The sequence below is a fragment of the Kogia breviceps genome, chromosome 2 (genome assembly GCF_026419965.1).
Source record: "Kogia breviceps isolate mKogBre1 chromosome 2, mKogBre1 haplotype 1, whole genome shotgun sequence".
In the NCBI taxonomy this organism is placed as follows: domain Eukaryota; kingdom Metazoa; phylum Chordata; class Mammalia; order Artiodactyla; family Physeteridae; genus Kogia; species Kogia breviceps.
This window is the reverse complement of record NC_081311.1, coordinates 36,137,061-36,154,580: the sequence shown is the minus strand read 5'-3', so window position 1 is coordinate 36,154,580 and position 17,520 is coordinate 36,137,061. Positions and strand designations below refer to the sequence as shown.

At 38.7% G+C, this 17,520-nt stretch overlaps 1 protein-coding gene and 1 long non-coding RNA gene across 6 annotated transcripts in view; one reads left to right on the top strand and one right to left on the bottom strand.

Annotated features, from left to right (window-relative positions):
- Positions 1-14,420, top strand: part of RPP30 (ribonuclease P/MRP subunit p30) — a 34,545-nt gene extending 20,125 nt beyond the window's left edge. The window contains exons 7-14 of one of the 5 annotated variants that reach the window (XR_010838884.1): positions 2,979-3,095; positions 3,648-3,677; positions 4,044-4,081; positions 4,466-4,545; positions 8,033-8,217; positions 9,388-9,527; positions 11,432-11,522; positions 12,065-13,524. Coding sequence is in view for 1 of the 5 variants with exons in the window: in XM_059055477.2 (XP_058911460.1) it covers positions 2,979-3,095; positions 3,648-3,677; positions 4,044-4,081; positions 4,466-4,545; positions 8,033-8,142 (375 nt within the window). In the remaining 4 variants the exon portion in view is untranslated. Of the gene's footprint in view, positions 1-2,978; positions 3,096-3,647; positions 3,678-4,043; positions 4,082-4,465; positions 4,546-8,032; positions 9,993-10,597; positions 10,742-11,431; positions 11,523-12,064; positions 13,525-13,610 lie in introns of those variants that run through there. The other 4 variants (XR_010838886.1, XR_010838885.1, XR_010838883.1 and 1 more) reach the window with 4 other exon arrangements.
- LOC136793527 (uncharacterized) lies at positions 7,907-11,966 on the bottom strand. The gene is made up of 2 exons (XR_010838887.1): positions 11,817-11,966; positions 7,907-8,195 (listed from the first exon to the last, which is right to left on the bottom strand). It is a non-coding gene; the product is annotated as an uncharacterized lncRNA (long non-coding RNA).
- Positions 14,421-17,520: the final 3,100 nt, after the last annotated feature.

Below are 17,520 nucleotides of genomic sequence, written 5' to 3'. Positions count from 1 at the left end.
GTTATTTCTCATTAGTAAAGAAATCGTCTGCCTATTCCAGAACCTTTGGTCAGAGATGCAAACAAAAGCCAATCAGGCAGGCACTGGCATTCTTTATGAAAAGGCTGTTATGAACAATCAGTTGATGAGCTTAAGGCAATTTACATTAAAATGGTCTTAGAAGCAGGAGCTCAGGTAATGAGTCTGTATTTCATCTATCTAAAAATTTTAAATAAGGTGTTATGAAAGAAATGTTCACAACCTTCAGTAGCACATTATCTTCAGTTTCTCTCAGAGTTTTCCGCTTGAAAGTGAATTTGATTAATGTACTAAGAGATCAGAATCAGAACTTTTTTCTTAAAAAATAATTAAGTGGATAATTATGTCCACCTAACCCTCTCCACCCCCCAAAAAAGGAGTTTGTATTTTGATCTGGTCCCCAAGGGGGAGGGCAGCAAATTTTCCAGAATACTTTGGGACCTGGTCTCCTAGTTCTGTGTGTCATCCACATGTTTTATGTCCCCTCTTCTCCATCCTACCGACTTGTGTTTTAGTTCAGCAACTAGAGGGATGAGGAAAAGAAATACCTGTAAGTAAGCCTCTTTGGCTAATTAGTAGTTTTGGTGAGAGAAATAACCAGGGGGATAGTTGAGACTACGGTTAAAGGACATGTTTTGGTTTATCTGTGAATTTCAGTTTGCCAAATTAAGCCTGGTTTCTTTTGTGATGGATAATCCATAGTAAACAGCCTTATCACATGACCTCTTTTCCATAAGCTACTATTTATTCACTCAGAATATAAATATATTAAATGCTTTTTGTATAAAAGACAGTTCTGTGTTACAAAGAAGTATCATGATACCAGCTCTCAAGTGTACAAGTTAGGCAGGGAGAATGAGGTATATACTTATGGCACAAAGAGTATCATAACAGACATCATTCCCAGATATAATTAACACAAGCCAAAGAATTGGAGGCAGGAAAAAGTCTGAAAAAGGGAGAGGGGGAGGTTGCTGTGTGGAAAAAAGCATGTAAATGCTAATTAAACTAATATCAGATATATAGGGAAATCTAAAATAAAATCTGGGCACCTCAAGGCAGGCAGAAAAGTTAAGGAAAGGGAAGATTGGGGGGTGGGGCGGAAGAAATGAAGTCTATTCAGGAAGGGCAAGTGGAAGGAATCTGCCAGTCACATGTGAATTAAATCAAGGTGGACTGCCAGATCTGAAGAAGACAGGTTTTTCCAGTCCTTGCAACATTCAGGAGTAGACCTCCAGCAGTCACAGCTGGACCAGTCCCAACTCATCCTCTGGGTAATAAATAGAAAATCGTTTGCCAGGCAGAGACTTGGACCATACTGCCTGGTCTTCGCCTGCTTTTCCCCCTTTGCTCCTTTGAAAGACCACTGCAACCAAGTGACTTTGCCATCCTGACTCTGATTATCCCCTCCACACTAAAATCCTTAGATGCTTTGTGTGGCTATTAAGATTAATTGTCTCCGTTTGGCACTTCCCATCCTCTTCAGCCCCCGCTCCCACCACAGGGCTCTCCTCATTCTCTCCTCTCCAGCCTTTGACCTTCTCTACATGCTACATGCTTCCTCCAACCCTAGAGCCTCTTCACATACTGCCCCCTCCCTCTGCAAACGCTCCTCTCTCTGCTAGTCAACTGATTAAGTCCTTTCTCACCCACTCCCAGACTTCTTGATGGTGCTTAGCACAGTGGAAGTTTTGTGTTTTTGTGTAATTATTTGATGGTCTCCCCCACTAAACTGGAAGCTCTCACAAGAGAGGGACCATGTCAGCTTTTGCTTACCCATTCCCACGCACAGCTGGCTTAAAAACCTATCCGTTGGGCTTCCCTGGTGGCGCAGTGGTTGAGAGTCCACCTGCTGATGCAGGGAGCATGGGTTCGTGCCCCGGTCCAGGAAGATCCCACATGCTGCGGAGCGGCTAGGCCCGTGAGCCATAGCGGCTGAGCCTGCGCGTCCGGAGCCTGTGCTCCGCCACGGGAGAGGCCACAACAGTGAAAGGCCCGCGTACTGCCAAAAAATAAAAAAAAAAAACAACCTATCTGTTGTGAATGGATGAAGATTTGAATCACTCATCAGGGAAGCTGCATAGTGTTGTAGATCCCATTGCCACTTCTTCCAGGCTGTTTTCTTACCTGTGGATGCCTACCTGTTAAGAACATCTTAAATAAGAAAGAATTTTCTTTTTCTCATGTAAAAGGCCAAGCTAGTGTGGTAAGCCGGGCAGAATTGTCAAGGGCCCAGGTTACTTTCATCTTTTTTTGCTGGGCATCCATGAGCCCCGTTTAAGATCAGGGGCTCTGTTAGTAAAGAAAAAGGGGAGAAGAGAAGAGATAGCCGGGCAGTTAGCTGTCACTGCCACAGTGCCTTCTAAAGGTATTGTAGGGGTTAAATAAATACGTTAAGACTCTTAGCACAGTGCCTAGCACATGGCACTCAACTGTGGCCGTTAGTTTCTTCCTTCAACATATGCATATTAAATGACTTACCTGAGAGGCATTGCACTCCAAAGAACTCCTGTTCTTTGGAGATTTTTCAGCTCATTTCTTTGTCTCTTCATTCTTGGGTCAAATTACTTGGTTTACTATGTTTGCAAACAGTTTATCCTGCGTGTAGGGAACACATCTCCGGTTTCCTTTTGATAGTTCATGGAGTAGTAGCCCTTGTGCCACCCCACTGGGACGTTGCTCTCTTCAGCCTCTTGATGATTCCTGTTTATATAAAGTCAGCTTCCCCACAGCTAAGATAAACTCTGTTGAGACAGAGCCACAGATCTGTTTTCTTCTCCCATAGATGGTGCCATTCGGGCACAAATCCGCCTTTATTCAAGGCTGTACCTGGACATGCAGGAGGTGGGAAGTGTGGGGGAGGGGTGTGAGGAGGGAGGTGAGGGGGGAAGTTCAGTGAAAATAAAGTAAGACAGTGTGTGTTTAGCTTTGACAGTTTATTTTCTTTATTTCCTGTGAAGGCAATTGACCGAGGTGTGGGCTTTGAACTTGTGTATAGCCCGGCTATCAAAGACTCCACAATGAGAAGGTACACAATTTCCAATGCCCTCAATTTGATGCAGGTCTGCAAAGGAAAGGTATGGTTCCATAATTTTAGGATATTTTTCAAACCTAGCAGTTTATTTTTATTAATATACTGGGGTTATCAAGCTGACCCCATTTCCTTAAAGCAGAAAGTTCTCAAGGCACAGCAACAAATTCTCCCATTTCAATGAGCTCTGCAAGTTTTAAGAGAAAGAAAAATATCCTAGGGAAGAATAATATGAGGGTGGAAAAGTTGTGTTGAAAGTCTTTATCTGTAAAGAATTGGCCATTTACCTACTGTGAAAGAATCATCTAGATACAGTTGTCATCGAGTTGAATTAAGGTTATATGACCTTTTCAACTAGTTTTTTAAACTAATGCATCTTTTCTAAGATCTGTTGGAAAGCCTTCTTGTTCTGTTTCTTATTTTAGGCTGCCTTTAGTTTGACATGACATGAGGTCTTTCATCCTTTCACTTTATTTACCTTAACTTTAGAAGAAGTTGGTATTTATGTTAAAACTTGATTACTGGTTATTTGTATTATAAGATTTCAATTTTTTTGACATTTATCTAAAATTAATATTGATTACTTTCTATTTCGTAGAATGTAATTATATCTAGTGCTGCTGAAAGGGTAAGTCTGGCATTAAGTACTTTATTTTCCCTTTTCAACTTAAATTAGTTATGTAATAAAGGTTTATTGCATGTTTTTGTTTTTAATTGTATTTGCTCATTGTAATTGCTGAAGAGTAAAATTGATCTCCATTCCTTTGGGGCTTCAAATTTTGTTTATATAGTTTTTCCTTTAAATTGTTGCAAAATGCTTTTCAAGGATCTTTTATATTTTCAAAACTGTAAGTAACCCGTCAAAAAGGACTTAAATTTATGCAGTTGACTTCCTTGTTTTTAGGTACTTAAGCATCCTATTTACTGCAGATGAAGTCACTGAAATGTTATGAATAACTTCTTTCATATCTAATTTTTGTTCATATTATTTTAGCCTTTAGAAATAAGAGGCCCATATGATGTGGCAAACTTGTATCCTTTTCTGAGTAATAAGTCATTGAAATTTTCTTTTAGGAAATTTGGAATTTGGTATGTTATACTTTAACAATATTTTTTAACCTTTTGCTATAAATTTATCAATTAATAGCTTCAAAACCAAATTACATCAGGTTGTGAAAACTTCATCCTTTTGTTTTTTGGATTAAGGGTGAAATAGAAAAAGGGGGAAAGAAGGACTCTATAAAAGCTTAGAGTTAAATGAGTCTTTTCTCAAATGCCTGTTCCATTTGGACTAAGAACTATAGAATTAAAGTGTCTCTCTCAGTGCCTCTCTCTGGTGAACTGGCATTGTCAGTTGTTTCTGTTAGTCTCCTGTCCTCAGCTGACGCTGGGTTGAAATCTTTAACGACCCCCCAGAGGGTTGCTGTTTGGGCTGTCGGAAAGTGATGCCAAGGCCGCAGTGTCCACCAGCTGCCGAGCGGTGCTTCTGCACGGAGGTGAGCAAGTCCTTCCAAGAAAAACGCTGAGTGGTCATGTTAAGAGCCAGTCATTTCTGTGAAACAGTTGAGCCATATCTACTTTCATTATCCTGCCCCTCAGAGTTCCATTAAGGTCATCTTTTCTGAACCTGTTTAGCCATACCCATCAGTGCTTTCTCACCCTTTACTTCAGGCTTTATTTTCTGTAGTTTGTGGAATGAATATAGTTGGCCTTACAGAAATGAGTATTGAATGTGTTCTTTCCAGTTCTGCACATGTATCCCTGCCTGCATTTTGATAGGCTTCTAATCTCCCTTTTTCCTCCATAGGGACATGCTTTCCCTGCTGAAAATCACTGTTTTAGAGAACTGAACGGTGAAAAATATGTTAAGCCAGTTATGAGGAACACGAAAGCACCAAATACATTTTTAAAAATCCCACTAACAAACACAAATCATAACTTTTCACATTTATTACAACTTGTGATTACTTTCTCATTTTTGGTTTACCTGTTCAATTATGCACAGACTACACATTTTTTATTCACATTTCATTTATATATATCCTCCTCCTCACCTTAATTTCACTACTTGAAGGCACTGAATTTCTTATTCATCAGATGATAAAAATTGAACTAGAAGTGTTTGATATGCTAGGACTTTGGAGAATAAAAATAAGGCTTTTTAAAAGAAAAAAATGTACACTTTTCATCTGCTGTTTTATCTTCATTCTCTTTGTAATTTTTAGCACTAGTGGTAGTGGTCAAGAAGCAATTGACTTGATATTACCCAGATGAATGTTAAACTTCAGAATTGGTTGCTACATATAAACTGGGTGATTTAGCATATGAATAGTTAGGATATTGAGGGCTTGTGTATTATGTCTGGATTTTAGTGATCTGATTTCCACTTCGTAGAACTGGTTACTGTATTAACTTACCATGAATTAGATGATTTTGCCTTTGTTTTCAACATTTTTAGTTTGAGATTGTTGTATTATATAGCCTAGACCCATCGCATAAGCTCTGGGAATGACCAAATTAATTAAAACTTAATCAAGATTTTCTTGAAATTAGGGAACAGTTGGTTCACACTGGTAGTTCTGCTATTATTTTTGTCTATTTTAAATGAACATAAGGAATCGTCAAGATTTTGGATAACAATTAGTGGTCTAAAACAGACTGAGACAAGGAAGGGAAATTAATTTTTAAAATTTAGTAGGGAAAAATATGAAGAGATCTGTGCTTCAAAAAACTCAGCTTTTCAAAAGAAGTTATATATAAAGCTAGGCTTTTACAGAAGCTAAACTAAAAGAAGCCTTGTGGACTTCAGCATTCCCATTCATTCTAGTTGTGCCCAGGACAGTCCTAGTTTATGCCTGCTGTCCCTGCAGAATTAACAACACATCTACAGGATGTTATAATTACCCTGACTTTAGTTGACATTGGGATCAATTTGAGAGAGCAGTTTCAAAATTCAGTTTACTAGGATTGCAAATTCAGCCTAAGGTTACATTAGAAGAAATATAAGATTCTGAAGCAGGAAGATTCAAAGTGTCATCATTATCCTCTGCACTGATAAGTCCTGGCTGGCATCTGTATCATCCTGAGTGCCACATTTAAGAAGGACAGAACTGCACTGAAACACTACCAGAAGATGGTTAATTCTTGGAGGGTGTGAAAACCTTATCATGAGAGCAATTGTTGAAAACAGTGCAGGAATGGATACCTGGAGAACAGAAGACTTGGGACACACAGTAGCTGGGCTTCTACATTGGAAGGCTTGCTACAAGGCATCACAGTTAGATGGGTCCTGTGGGATTCTAGAAACCAATGAATAGCACTTCTAAGGAGGTTGTGGGCAGGGGACAGAGGAAAGAGGTTCAAGATCTAAAAGAGTTACTTTATCTGATAATTATAAAAGTCTTGTTTTTCAGCTGTTTATAATCCGTTGTCTTAGATTAAGAAGTAAATGTTCATGTGATGTAAAAATAAATATTTCTGAGATGGAACTGAGATAATTTTGAAACGAATGCATTTTGTTTTGTTACAAAGTATTGATTTTCACAATATAATTTTTGTATTTTTTATTCGTTCTACTGATTTTTAGACTTTTTCTCATAATCATAGTGATAAAATAAACATCTCTAAATGTAACATTTTTTGGAAATCATGGGCAATTTCTGTTTATTTTGAGGTTCTCTGACTGTTGGTATTTTAATGACCTTGAGAGCAGTTTTGTCCCTTTTATAAATTAAAATGGTTTTATATAACTGGCAAAGAAAGATGTAGTAGACTTGGTAAATTAATCCTCATAAATGAGAAGGTAATGTTTAACTTTTAGAATTCACTTTTGTACATGAAATAAGAAATAATTCTTAACTAAATTTATGTTTATCAAATCCTTTTGATTTTTATCTCCTTTGTATCCAAAGGGTCTCTTTCTCTCTTCCCCAGTCCTTCCCTGTTTCCTAAGGATTGAGTTTAAATCTCTTTTCACAGCACTGTGGCCCTTCACAAGTACTGGCCTCGTTTCCCCCTAATTTTTTCATGCTCCTTCTTTATACCGGCCATATCAGATTCTTCTTACCTCTCTCTCTTTGCCTTTGCAAAGGAACACTTTCCTCTCCTTTCCTTTTCCTTCTTCCCTATTCTTAGCATCACTTCTTTCATGATACCTTCCTGATTCATCCAGGCAGAGTTACTTCTTGTGGTGCCTCCATTCCTATTATATTTGCTCCTGATGTGCTATCTCAGTGTGTGGTAGGAAGAAGCACTGTGTTAGGCTCCTAAGATCCTCTGTAGATGACACAGAGCCTGGCCCCTTAGCACATTTTTAGCAGAAGTTAGCTACATTTAAGTTGAACTCTGCTAGCAACCTGACCTAAACATTTAATAATTCCCATTCTTCTTTGTTTATTGTCACCAATATATGAGATCAATAACCATGTGTGTTATTCCTTGTTCACTCAACAAGTATTTCTTAAACACCTGTTAAATAACCAGGCATTGTTGGATGTTCACCATACAATTGATTCTTCAGAGGTATAATCATGATCTAGTGGGGGACACAGATAATGAATGGTCTGTGCTATAAAATGAAGTGAGCACACACACAACCAAGGAAGCAGACTGTTGTAGTTGCCGTCTTGATTCATTTGTCTTTCTACCACACTTTAAGCACGTGCTGCACCAGGCTCTGAAACTTGGGTTCTGGCTACATAAGATGCCTCGGACAGACCATTAGAGATAACCTTCCCTATAGTTTTACCCTTGGGGTAGTCCCTTTGGAATGAACTAGATGTTAAAAATATACAGATAATTGTAGAAGCTGGTGGTGGGGAAAGGTGAGAACTGTAAATGGCATCAACACTCATAGCATTTTATTATGGTTTCATCATTTACTTATGCTGTAAGTCACAGTAACATGGGGATGCTTGTTAAAACCACCTCTTTTGAAATCATGGCTTAATTTCAGGCACTTTGGTTTCCCTGTTTGTCTTATAGAAACTAGAAAAACTGCTTTTGGAATTATTTCCACGGTGAAGAAACCTCGGACATCAGAAGTAGATGATGATTCTCTTCCAGCCTGCAAGAAGGCCAAGTGTGAGAGCTGAAACGAGTCCCCGTCTCTGTCAACACTCCCTTCTGCCTTTTGAGAATCCATCAGCTGCAACAGAAGCAGAACCTCCGTATGATTCACTATTTTCACTTGGAGCTAGATACCAGTAGTCTATAAAAGCAGTCTTATATTTAAGCCATTAAAATAACAAAACCTAGTAAAGCATTAAAAAAATTAAAAAAGGCTGCCCCCGTAATGAATTTAGATATTTTAAGAGAAAAGCAAAGACTAGTTCATTTATCCTTTCCGTTAAGTGATAAATGGAAGGTATAATTGAATAAGATGTTTCAGTATTTCAAGAGACTCTTTAAAAATGTTTCTTGCTCATTTAAAAGTTCATGCTTTTCAGCTTTACTTGATATACATGGCTTATTATTTTTTAATTTTACTACTCAAAAAGTGGTTATTTTGAGGACTTAAAACTTATGTTAAGGGGTTGGCTTTTAGTTGATCTACTTTTGCTTTAAGCTTCTCTTTCATTATAGTCATCAAGTCCAAGTCCTTTCTAAAAGGAATTGCTATAAAATTTGTGGAAGGAAAGGCAAAGTGCACATAAAATCAAACTTGGCCTCTTCGTTTGCTGCTTCTTACCTCCGTGATGTCCTTGAAATAGGATTCCTTTGAATTGGAAGCCCATGAAAACCTAATATTGATTTTTCTAATTGCTATAGTAAAAATCTCAAAGCACTGGATTCAATCAACTTTGGAAATAATTGTTTTAATAGCAGGATCATTATATTAAGTAAAAGTAGCCTTTTTTGTAAATGTCTTCATTTATGCTATATTGATATTAAGAAAATCATTTAAATGAAGATAAGAACACTGTTCTGAGAGTTAGAGAAAAGACAGTTTTAAAAAGAGAAAGCTTTACACCAAACTCACTTATGAATTTAGATCCTTAAATAAGATATTGGTAAAACAGAGTATACGATAACCAGGTGAGATTTATTCTAGAAATGTAAGGATTTTTCAGTTCTTTTCAATGTACTACACTTTATCATAATAATAGGTGAAATGAGAAAAATCAGAATCATCTGAATAGATGTCAGTAAGACATTTGATAAAATTTAAAGTCTACTCCTGATTTTAAAAATATAAACAAGAATTAAAAACCCTTGACAAAAATACAAATAGAAGAATATTTCACACATACATGTATATGTTCATTTCTCTTTATATATTGTATATATATTAAGCATCATGGTTCTAAAAATAAAGCATTTTTTTACTTCTTCTTAAGCAATATGATGGATTAGCCTACTACACTCCCTCCATAAAATTCATGGCCACTGCTGCTGAGCCCTCACACCCAGAGTCTGCCACTTCCTTGAGTGCCAACTTACTTCTGCCTTCACCCTGCTTGGATTCACCAAAAGTTAGGTGTGTGTTTATTCACAAGTCTGTTTATGCCATTGTATTTAGCATTGTAAAATTAATATAAGTTAATTTAAAATTATAAAAACTGATGAACCAGGAGGGGAATAAAAGGAATTCCCTGGAAAATTAATGCTTTTGAAAAGTTTGAAAAAGATGAGTCATTAAAAAGAACTGTCAAAATAGGTGTGAGCAAGACAACTAGATTTAGAGGAGGTCCAGTGGAAATTCTGCACTTGGATTGCTTTACCAGAGTCTTTATAAGTTCTCTTTTTTCTTCTTTTTTTAAAAATTGAGGTAACATTGTTTATAACATTGTTTTATGTGTATACATTATAATTCAACTCATGTGTACATTACAGCTTGCCAGCAAAAGTTTCCATCCATCACCATACAGTTGAATCCTTACCTGTTTTGCTTTCCCGCCACATCCCTCCTTCCCTTCTGGTAATAACTACTCTGTTCTCTTTATCTATGTGTTTGTTTTTGTTTAATTTAGTTTGTTCTTTTTCTTTATTTTTTTCCCACATAAGAGTGAAATCATATAGTATTTGTCTTTCTCTATCTGACTTATCTCATTTAGCATAATACCCTCAAGGTCCATCAGTGGTGTCACAAATGGCAAGATTTCCTCTAACTTTATTGGCTGAGTAGTATTCCATTTTATATATGTGTGTGTGTGTGTGTGTATACACACACCACATCTTTATCCATTCATTTGTTGATGGACATTTAGGTTTTTTCCGTATCTTGGCTATATAAATAATGCTGTAGTGAACATAGGAGTATGTATATATTTACGAATTTGTGCTTTCATATTCTTTGGCTAAATTCCCAGAAGAGGAATAGCTGGATCATATGGTAGTTCTATTCTTAATTTTTTGAAGAATCTCCATAGTGTTTTCCGTAGTGACTGGACTAATTAACATTCCTACCAGTAGTGTATGAGGGTTCCCTTTTCTCGACATCCTCTCTATAACATTTCTTATTTCTTGCCTTTTTGATAATAGCCATTCTAACAGGCTATCAGGCGGGACATAGGTATTAACATTATCTTTTCGCATATATCTCCTCAGGCAAGGGAAACAAATACAAAACTAAAAAGCTGCACAGCAAAAGAAACTATCAACAAAACAAAAAGACAACCAACAAGGACCTAATGTATAGCACAGGAACTATAATCAGTATTTTGTAATAACCTATAAAGGGAAAGAATCTGGAAATATGTGTGTGTGTATGTGTGTGTATGTAAAAGTTTTTGTCAGGTTTAAAAAAAGACTACCTACTGAATGGGAAGATATTTTAAAATCATATACCCGATGAGGGGTTAATAGCCAAAATACATAAAAAACTCATACAACTCAGCAATAAAAACCAAACAACCCAATTTAAAAATGGGCAGTGGGGGCTTCCCTGGTGGCGCAGTGGTTAAGAATCCGCCTGCCAATGCAGGGGACATGGGTTCGAGCCCTGGTCCGGGAAGATCCCACATGCCGCAGAGCAACTAAGCCCATGAGCCACAACTACTGAGCCTGCGAGTAGTTATGGAACTACTACTGTAGTTCCACAACTGTGGAACCCACGTGCCACAACTACTGAAGCTCACATGCCTAGAGCCCATGCTTCACAGCAAGAGAAGCCACCACAGTGATAAGCCCACGCACCGCAACCAAGAGTAGCCCCCACTTGCCACAACTAGAGAAAGCCCACATGCAGCAACGAAGACCCAGCACAGCCAAAAATAAATAAATGAATAAAATAAAAATAAAAATGGGCAGAAGATCTGAAAAATGTCCAATATGTCTTTGGAAGATGGACCGATAGCTAATAGGCACATGAAAAGATGCTCAACATTACTAATTAAGCAAATCAAAGCTAAATGAAATATCACTTTTCTTTCTTCTTTAAAGAGACTGGAACTCAAGAACAAACTGTAGATCTCCCATCAGTGGAGCCATACTTCCAAGAATAGGCTTTGACCTTTCTTTAAAAGACTGGCATGTGAATGTACATTTATATATTTTAAACTTGAAATGTTTAAAGAGATGTATGTTCAACTTTTTTTTGATGGCCCACAATAATCTACTTTTTCAACCAACTGACTATATTTTAGCCCCAGCTGTACCAGGTATAATATTGAGGTCTTTCATGTTATATTAGAAAGGAGGAAAAGTTAATGGCACAATGTGAGTCTTCTTGAAAAATTCAAGAAAAGCAACTGGGTAAAGGTTAGAAATACAGGTGCTTTTTAGCACCTGTATTTCAAATACATTTGTTATGTATTTGCAGTTGTACCTGCTTTCTGTTTACGAACAGGTGCTTATCCTATTGTTCAAAATAGGAGGGCATGATGGCTGGTCACCAGTGAAGAGCAGCAAGTGGGCTTCTTTAAAGTTTGCCTTTGTTAGAAGATGAACTGGTTTAGTTGCAACAAGATGACAGTACCTTCAATAAAAGTTCAGCAAAGTGGTCAATTATAAACTAAACACAAAAGCCAATAGTTTTAATTAACAATAACATGTTATAAAATACCATTTTAAAAGATGCCCCTGAGGGAGGAGCTTCAAGATGGCGGAAGAGTAAGACATGGAGATCACCTTCCTCCCCACAAATACATCAGAAATACATCTACATGTGGAACAATTCCTACAAAACACCTACTGAATGCTGGCAGAAGACCTCAGACCTCCCAAAAGGCAAGAAACTCCCCATGTACCTGGGTAGGGCAAAAGAAAAAAAAAAAAAAACCGACAAAAGGATAGTGCTGGGACCTGCACCATTGGGAGGGAGCTGTGAAGGAGGAAAGGTTTCCACACACTAGGAAGACCCTTCGTGGGCGGAGATTGCGGGTGGCGGAGGGGGGAAGCTTCGGAGCCACAGAGGAGAGCGCAGCAACAGGAGTGTGGAGGGCAAAGCAGAGAGATTCCCGCACAGAGGATCAGTGCCGACCAGCACTCACCAGCTTGAGAGGCTTGTCTGCTCACCCACCAAGATGGGCAGGGGCTGGGAACTGAGGCTTGGGCTTCGGAGTTCGGATCCCAGGGAGAGAACTGGGGTTGGCTGTGTGAGCACAGCCTGAAGGGGGCTAGTGTGCCACAGCTAGCTGGGAGGGAGTCTGGGAAAAAGTCTGGAGCTGCCAAAGAGGCAAGAGGCCATTGTTTCAGGGTGCATGAAGAGAGGGGATTAAGAGCGGCGCTTAAAGGAGCTCCAGAGACAGGCATGAGCCGCGGCTATCAGTGCGGACCCCAGAGACAGGCATGAGACGCTAAGGCTGCTACTGCAGCCACCAAGAAGCCTGTGTGCAAGCACAGGTCACTATCCACACCTCCCCTCGTGGGAGCCTGTGCAACCTGCCAATGCCAGTGTCCCGTAATCCAGGGACAACTTCCCCGGGAGAACACGTGGCGCACCTCAGGCTGGTGTGTCACGCTGGCCTCTGTCGCTGCAGGCTCGCCCCGCATTCCATACCCCTTCCTTCCCCCGTCCTGAGTGAGCCAGAGCCCTCAAATCAGCTGCTGCTTTAACCCGATCCTGTCTGGGTGGGAACAGACACCCTCAGGCTACCTACACGCAGAGGCGGGTTCAAATCCAAAGCTGAATCCCGGGAGCTCTGCAAACAAAGAAGAGAAAGGGAAATTTCTCCCAACAGCCTCAGGAGCAGCAGATTAAAGCTCCACGATCAACTTGATGTACCCTGCATCTGTGGAATACCTGAATAAACAACAAATCATCCCAAATTGAGGAGATGGACTTTGGGAGCAACGATATATTTTTTTCCTCTTTTCTCATTTTGTGAATGTGTATGTGTATGCTTCTATGTGTGATTTTGTCTGTATAGCTCTGCTTTTACCATTTGTCCTAGGGTTCTGTCTGTCCTTTTTTTGTTGTTTTTTTGTTTGGTTTTTAGTATAGTTTTTAGCATTTGTTATCATTGGTGGATTTGTTTTCCGGTTTGGTTGCTCTCTTTCCTTATTTTTTTATAATTAAAAATTTTTTAATAATTATTTTTTATTTTAATTATTTTATTTTATCTTCCTTCTTTCTTTCTTTTTTTTTTCTCCCTTTTATTCTGAGCTGTGTGGATGACAGGCGCTTGGTGCTCCACCCAGGCCTCGGGCCTGTGCTTCTGAGGTGGGAGACCCAAGTTCAGGACACTGGTCCACCAGAGACCTCCCAGCTCCACATAATATCAAATGGCGAAAATCTCCCAGAGATCTCCATCTCAATGCCAAGACCCAGCTCCACTCAATGACCACCAAGCTACAGTGCTGGACACCCTATGCCAAACAACTAGCAAAACAGGAACACGACCCCACCCATTAGCAGAGAGGCTGCCTAAAAACATAATAAGGCAACAGACACCCCAAAACACACCACCAGACGTGGACCTGCCCACCAGAAAGACAAGATCCAGCCTCATCCACCAGAACACAGGCACTAGTCCCCTCCATCAGGAAGCCTACACAACCCACTGAACCAACCTTAGACACTGGGGGCAGAAACCAAAAACAACGGTAACTACGAACCTGCAGCCTATGAAAAGGAGACCCCCAAACACAGTAAGTTAAGCCAAATGAGGAGACAGAAAAATACAGCAGATGAAGGAGCAAGGTAAAAACCCACCACACCTAACAAATGAAGAGGAAATAGGCAGTCTACCTGAAAACGAATTCAGAATAATGATACTAAAGATGGTCCAAAATCTTGGAAAGAGAATGGAAAACATACAAGAAACGTTTAACAAGGACCTAGAAGAACTAAAGAGGAAACAGTGATGAACAACACAATAAATGAAATTTAAAATTCTCTATAAGGGATCAGTAGAGCAGAATAACTGAGGCAGAAGAACAGATAAGTGACCTGGAAGATAAAATAGTGGAAATAACTACTGCAGAGCAGAATGAAGAAAAAAGAATGAAAAGAATTGAGGACAGTCTCAGAGACCTCTGGGACAACATTAAATGCACCAACATTCGAATTATAGGGGTCCCAGAAGAAGAGAAAAAGAAAGGGACTGAGAAAATATTTGAAGAGATTATAGTTGAAAACTTCCCTAATACGGGAAAGGAAATATATAATCAAGTCCAGGAAGCACAGAGAGTGCCATACAGGATAAATCCAAGGAGAAACACACCAAGACATATTAATCAAACTATCAAAAATTAAAAACAAAAAAATATTAAAAGCAGCAAGGGAAAAACAACAAATTACACACAAAGGAATCCCCATAAGGTTAACGGCTGATCTTTCAGCGCAGAAACTCTGCAAGCCAGAGGGGAGTGGCAGGACATATTTAAAGTGATGAAGGAGAAAACCCTACAACCAAGATTACTCTATCCAGCAAGGATCTCATTCAGATCTGATGGAGAAATTAAAACGTTTATGGACAAGCAAAAGCTAAGATAGGGCTTCCCTGGTGGCGCGGTGGTTGAGAATCTGCCTGCCGATGCAGGGGACACGGGGTCGTACCCTGGTCCGGGAAGATTCCACATGCCATGGAGCGACTGGGCCCATGAGCCATGGCCGCTGAGCCTGCAAGTCCGGAGACTCTGCTCTGCAACAGGAGAGGCCGCAACAGTGAGAGGCCCACGTAGCACACACACACACACACGCAAAAAAAAACTAACATAATTCAGCACCACTAAACCAGCTTTACAACAAATGCTAAAGGAACTTCTCTAAGCAGGAAACACAAGAGAAGGAAAAGACCTACAACAAAAAACACAAAACAATTAAGAAAATGGTCTTAGGAACATACATATCGATAATTACCTTAAATGTAAATGGATTAAATGCTCCAACCAAAAGACATAGACTGGCTGAATGGATACAAAAACAAGGCCCGTATATATGCTGTCTACAAGAGACCCACTTCAGACCTAGGGACACACATAGACTGGAAGTGAGGGGATGGAAAAAGATATTCCATGCAAATAGAAATCAGAAGTTAGCTGGAGTAGCAATTCTCATATCAGACAAAATAGACTAAAACAAAGACTATTACAAGAGACAAAGAAGGACAATACATAATGATCAAGGGAGCAACCCAAGAAGAAGATATAACAATTGTAAGTATTTATGCACCCAACATAGGAGCACCACAATACATAAGGCAAATACTAACAGCCATAAAAGGGGAAATAGACAGTAATACAATCATAGTAGGGGACTTTAACACCCCATTTTCACCAATGGACAGATCATCCAAAATGAAAATAAGAAAGGAAACACAAGCTTTAAATGATACATTAAACAAGATGGACTTAATTGATATTTATAGGACATTCCATCTAAAAACAACAGAATACACTTCTTCTCAAGTGCTCATGGAACATTCTCCAGGGTAGATCATATCTTGGGTCACAAATCAAGCCTTGGTAAGTTTAAGAAAATTGAAATTGTATCAAGTATCTTTTCCAACCACTATGCTATGAGACTAGATATCAATTACAGGAAAACATCTGTAAAAATACAAACATATGGAGGCTAAACAATACACTACTTAAAAACCAAGAAATCACTGAAGAAATCAAAGAGGTAATCAAAAAATACCTAGAAAGAAATGACAATGAAAACAGGATGTCCCAAAACCTATGGGATGCAACAAAAGCAGATCTAAGAGGGAAGTTTATAGCAGTACAATCCTACCTTAAGAAACAAGAAACATTTCAAACAACCTAACCTTACACCTAAAGCAATTAGAGAAGAAAGAACAAAACACAGTTAGCAAAAGGAAAGAAATCATAAAGATCAGGTCAGAAATAAATGAAAAAGAAATGAAGGCAACGATAGCAAAGACCAATAAAAGTAAAAGCTGGTTCTTTGAGAAGATAAACAAAATTGATAAACCATTAGCCAGACTCATCAAGAAAAAAAGGGAGAAGACTCAAATCAATAGAATTAGAAATGAAAAAGGAGAAGTAACAACTGACACTGCAGAAATACAAAGGATCATGAGAGATTACTACAAGCAACTATATGCCAATAAAATGGACAGCCTGGAAGAAAGGGACAAATTCTTAGAAATGCACAACTTTCCAGACTGAGCAAGGAAAAAATAGAAAATATAAACAGACCAACCACAAGCACTGAAATTGAAACTGTGATTAAAATCTTCCAACAAACAAAAGCCCAGGACCAGATGGCTTCACAGGCGAATTCTATCAAGCATGTAGAGAAGAGTTAACACCTATCCTTCTCCAACTCTTCCAAAATATAGCAGAGGGAGGAACACTCCCAAACTCATTCTATGAGGCCACCATCACCCTGATACCAAAACCACTCAAAGATGTCACAAAGAAAGAAAACTACAGGCCAATATCACTGGTGAATATAGATGCAAAAATCCTCAACAAACTACTAGCAAACAGAATCCAACAGCACATTAAAAGGATCATACACCATGATCAAGTGGGGTTTATCCCAGGAATGCAAGGAATCTTCAATATGTGCAAATCAATCAGTGTGATACACCATATTAAAAAATTGAAGGAGAAAAACCATATGATCATCTCAATAGATGCAGAGAAAGTTTTCGACAAAATTCAACACCCATTTATGATAAAAGCCCTCCAGAAAGTAGGCATAGAGGGAACTTACCTCAACATAATGAAGGCTGTATATGACAAACCCACAGCCAACGTCGTTCTCAATGGTGAAAAACTGAAACCATTTCCTGTAAGATCAGGAACGAGACAAAGTTGCCCACTCTCCCCACTATTATTCAATATAGTTTTGGAAGTTTTAGCCACAGCAATCAGAAGAGAAAAAGAAAGGAATCCAAATCAGAAAAGAAGTAAAGCTGTCACTGTTTGCAGATGACATGATATTATACATAGAGAATCCTAAAGATACTACCAGAAAACTACTAGAGCAAATCAATGAATTTGGTAAAGTGCAGGATACAAAATTAATGCACAGAAATCTCTTGCATTCCTATATACTAATGATGAAAAATCTGAAAGTGAAATTAAGAAAACACTCCCATTTACCATTGCAA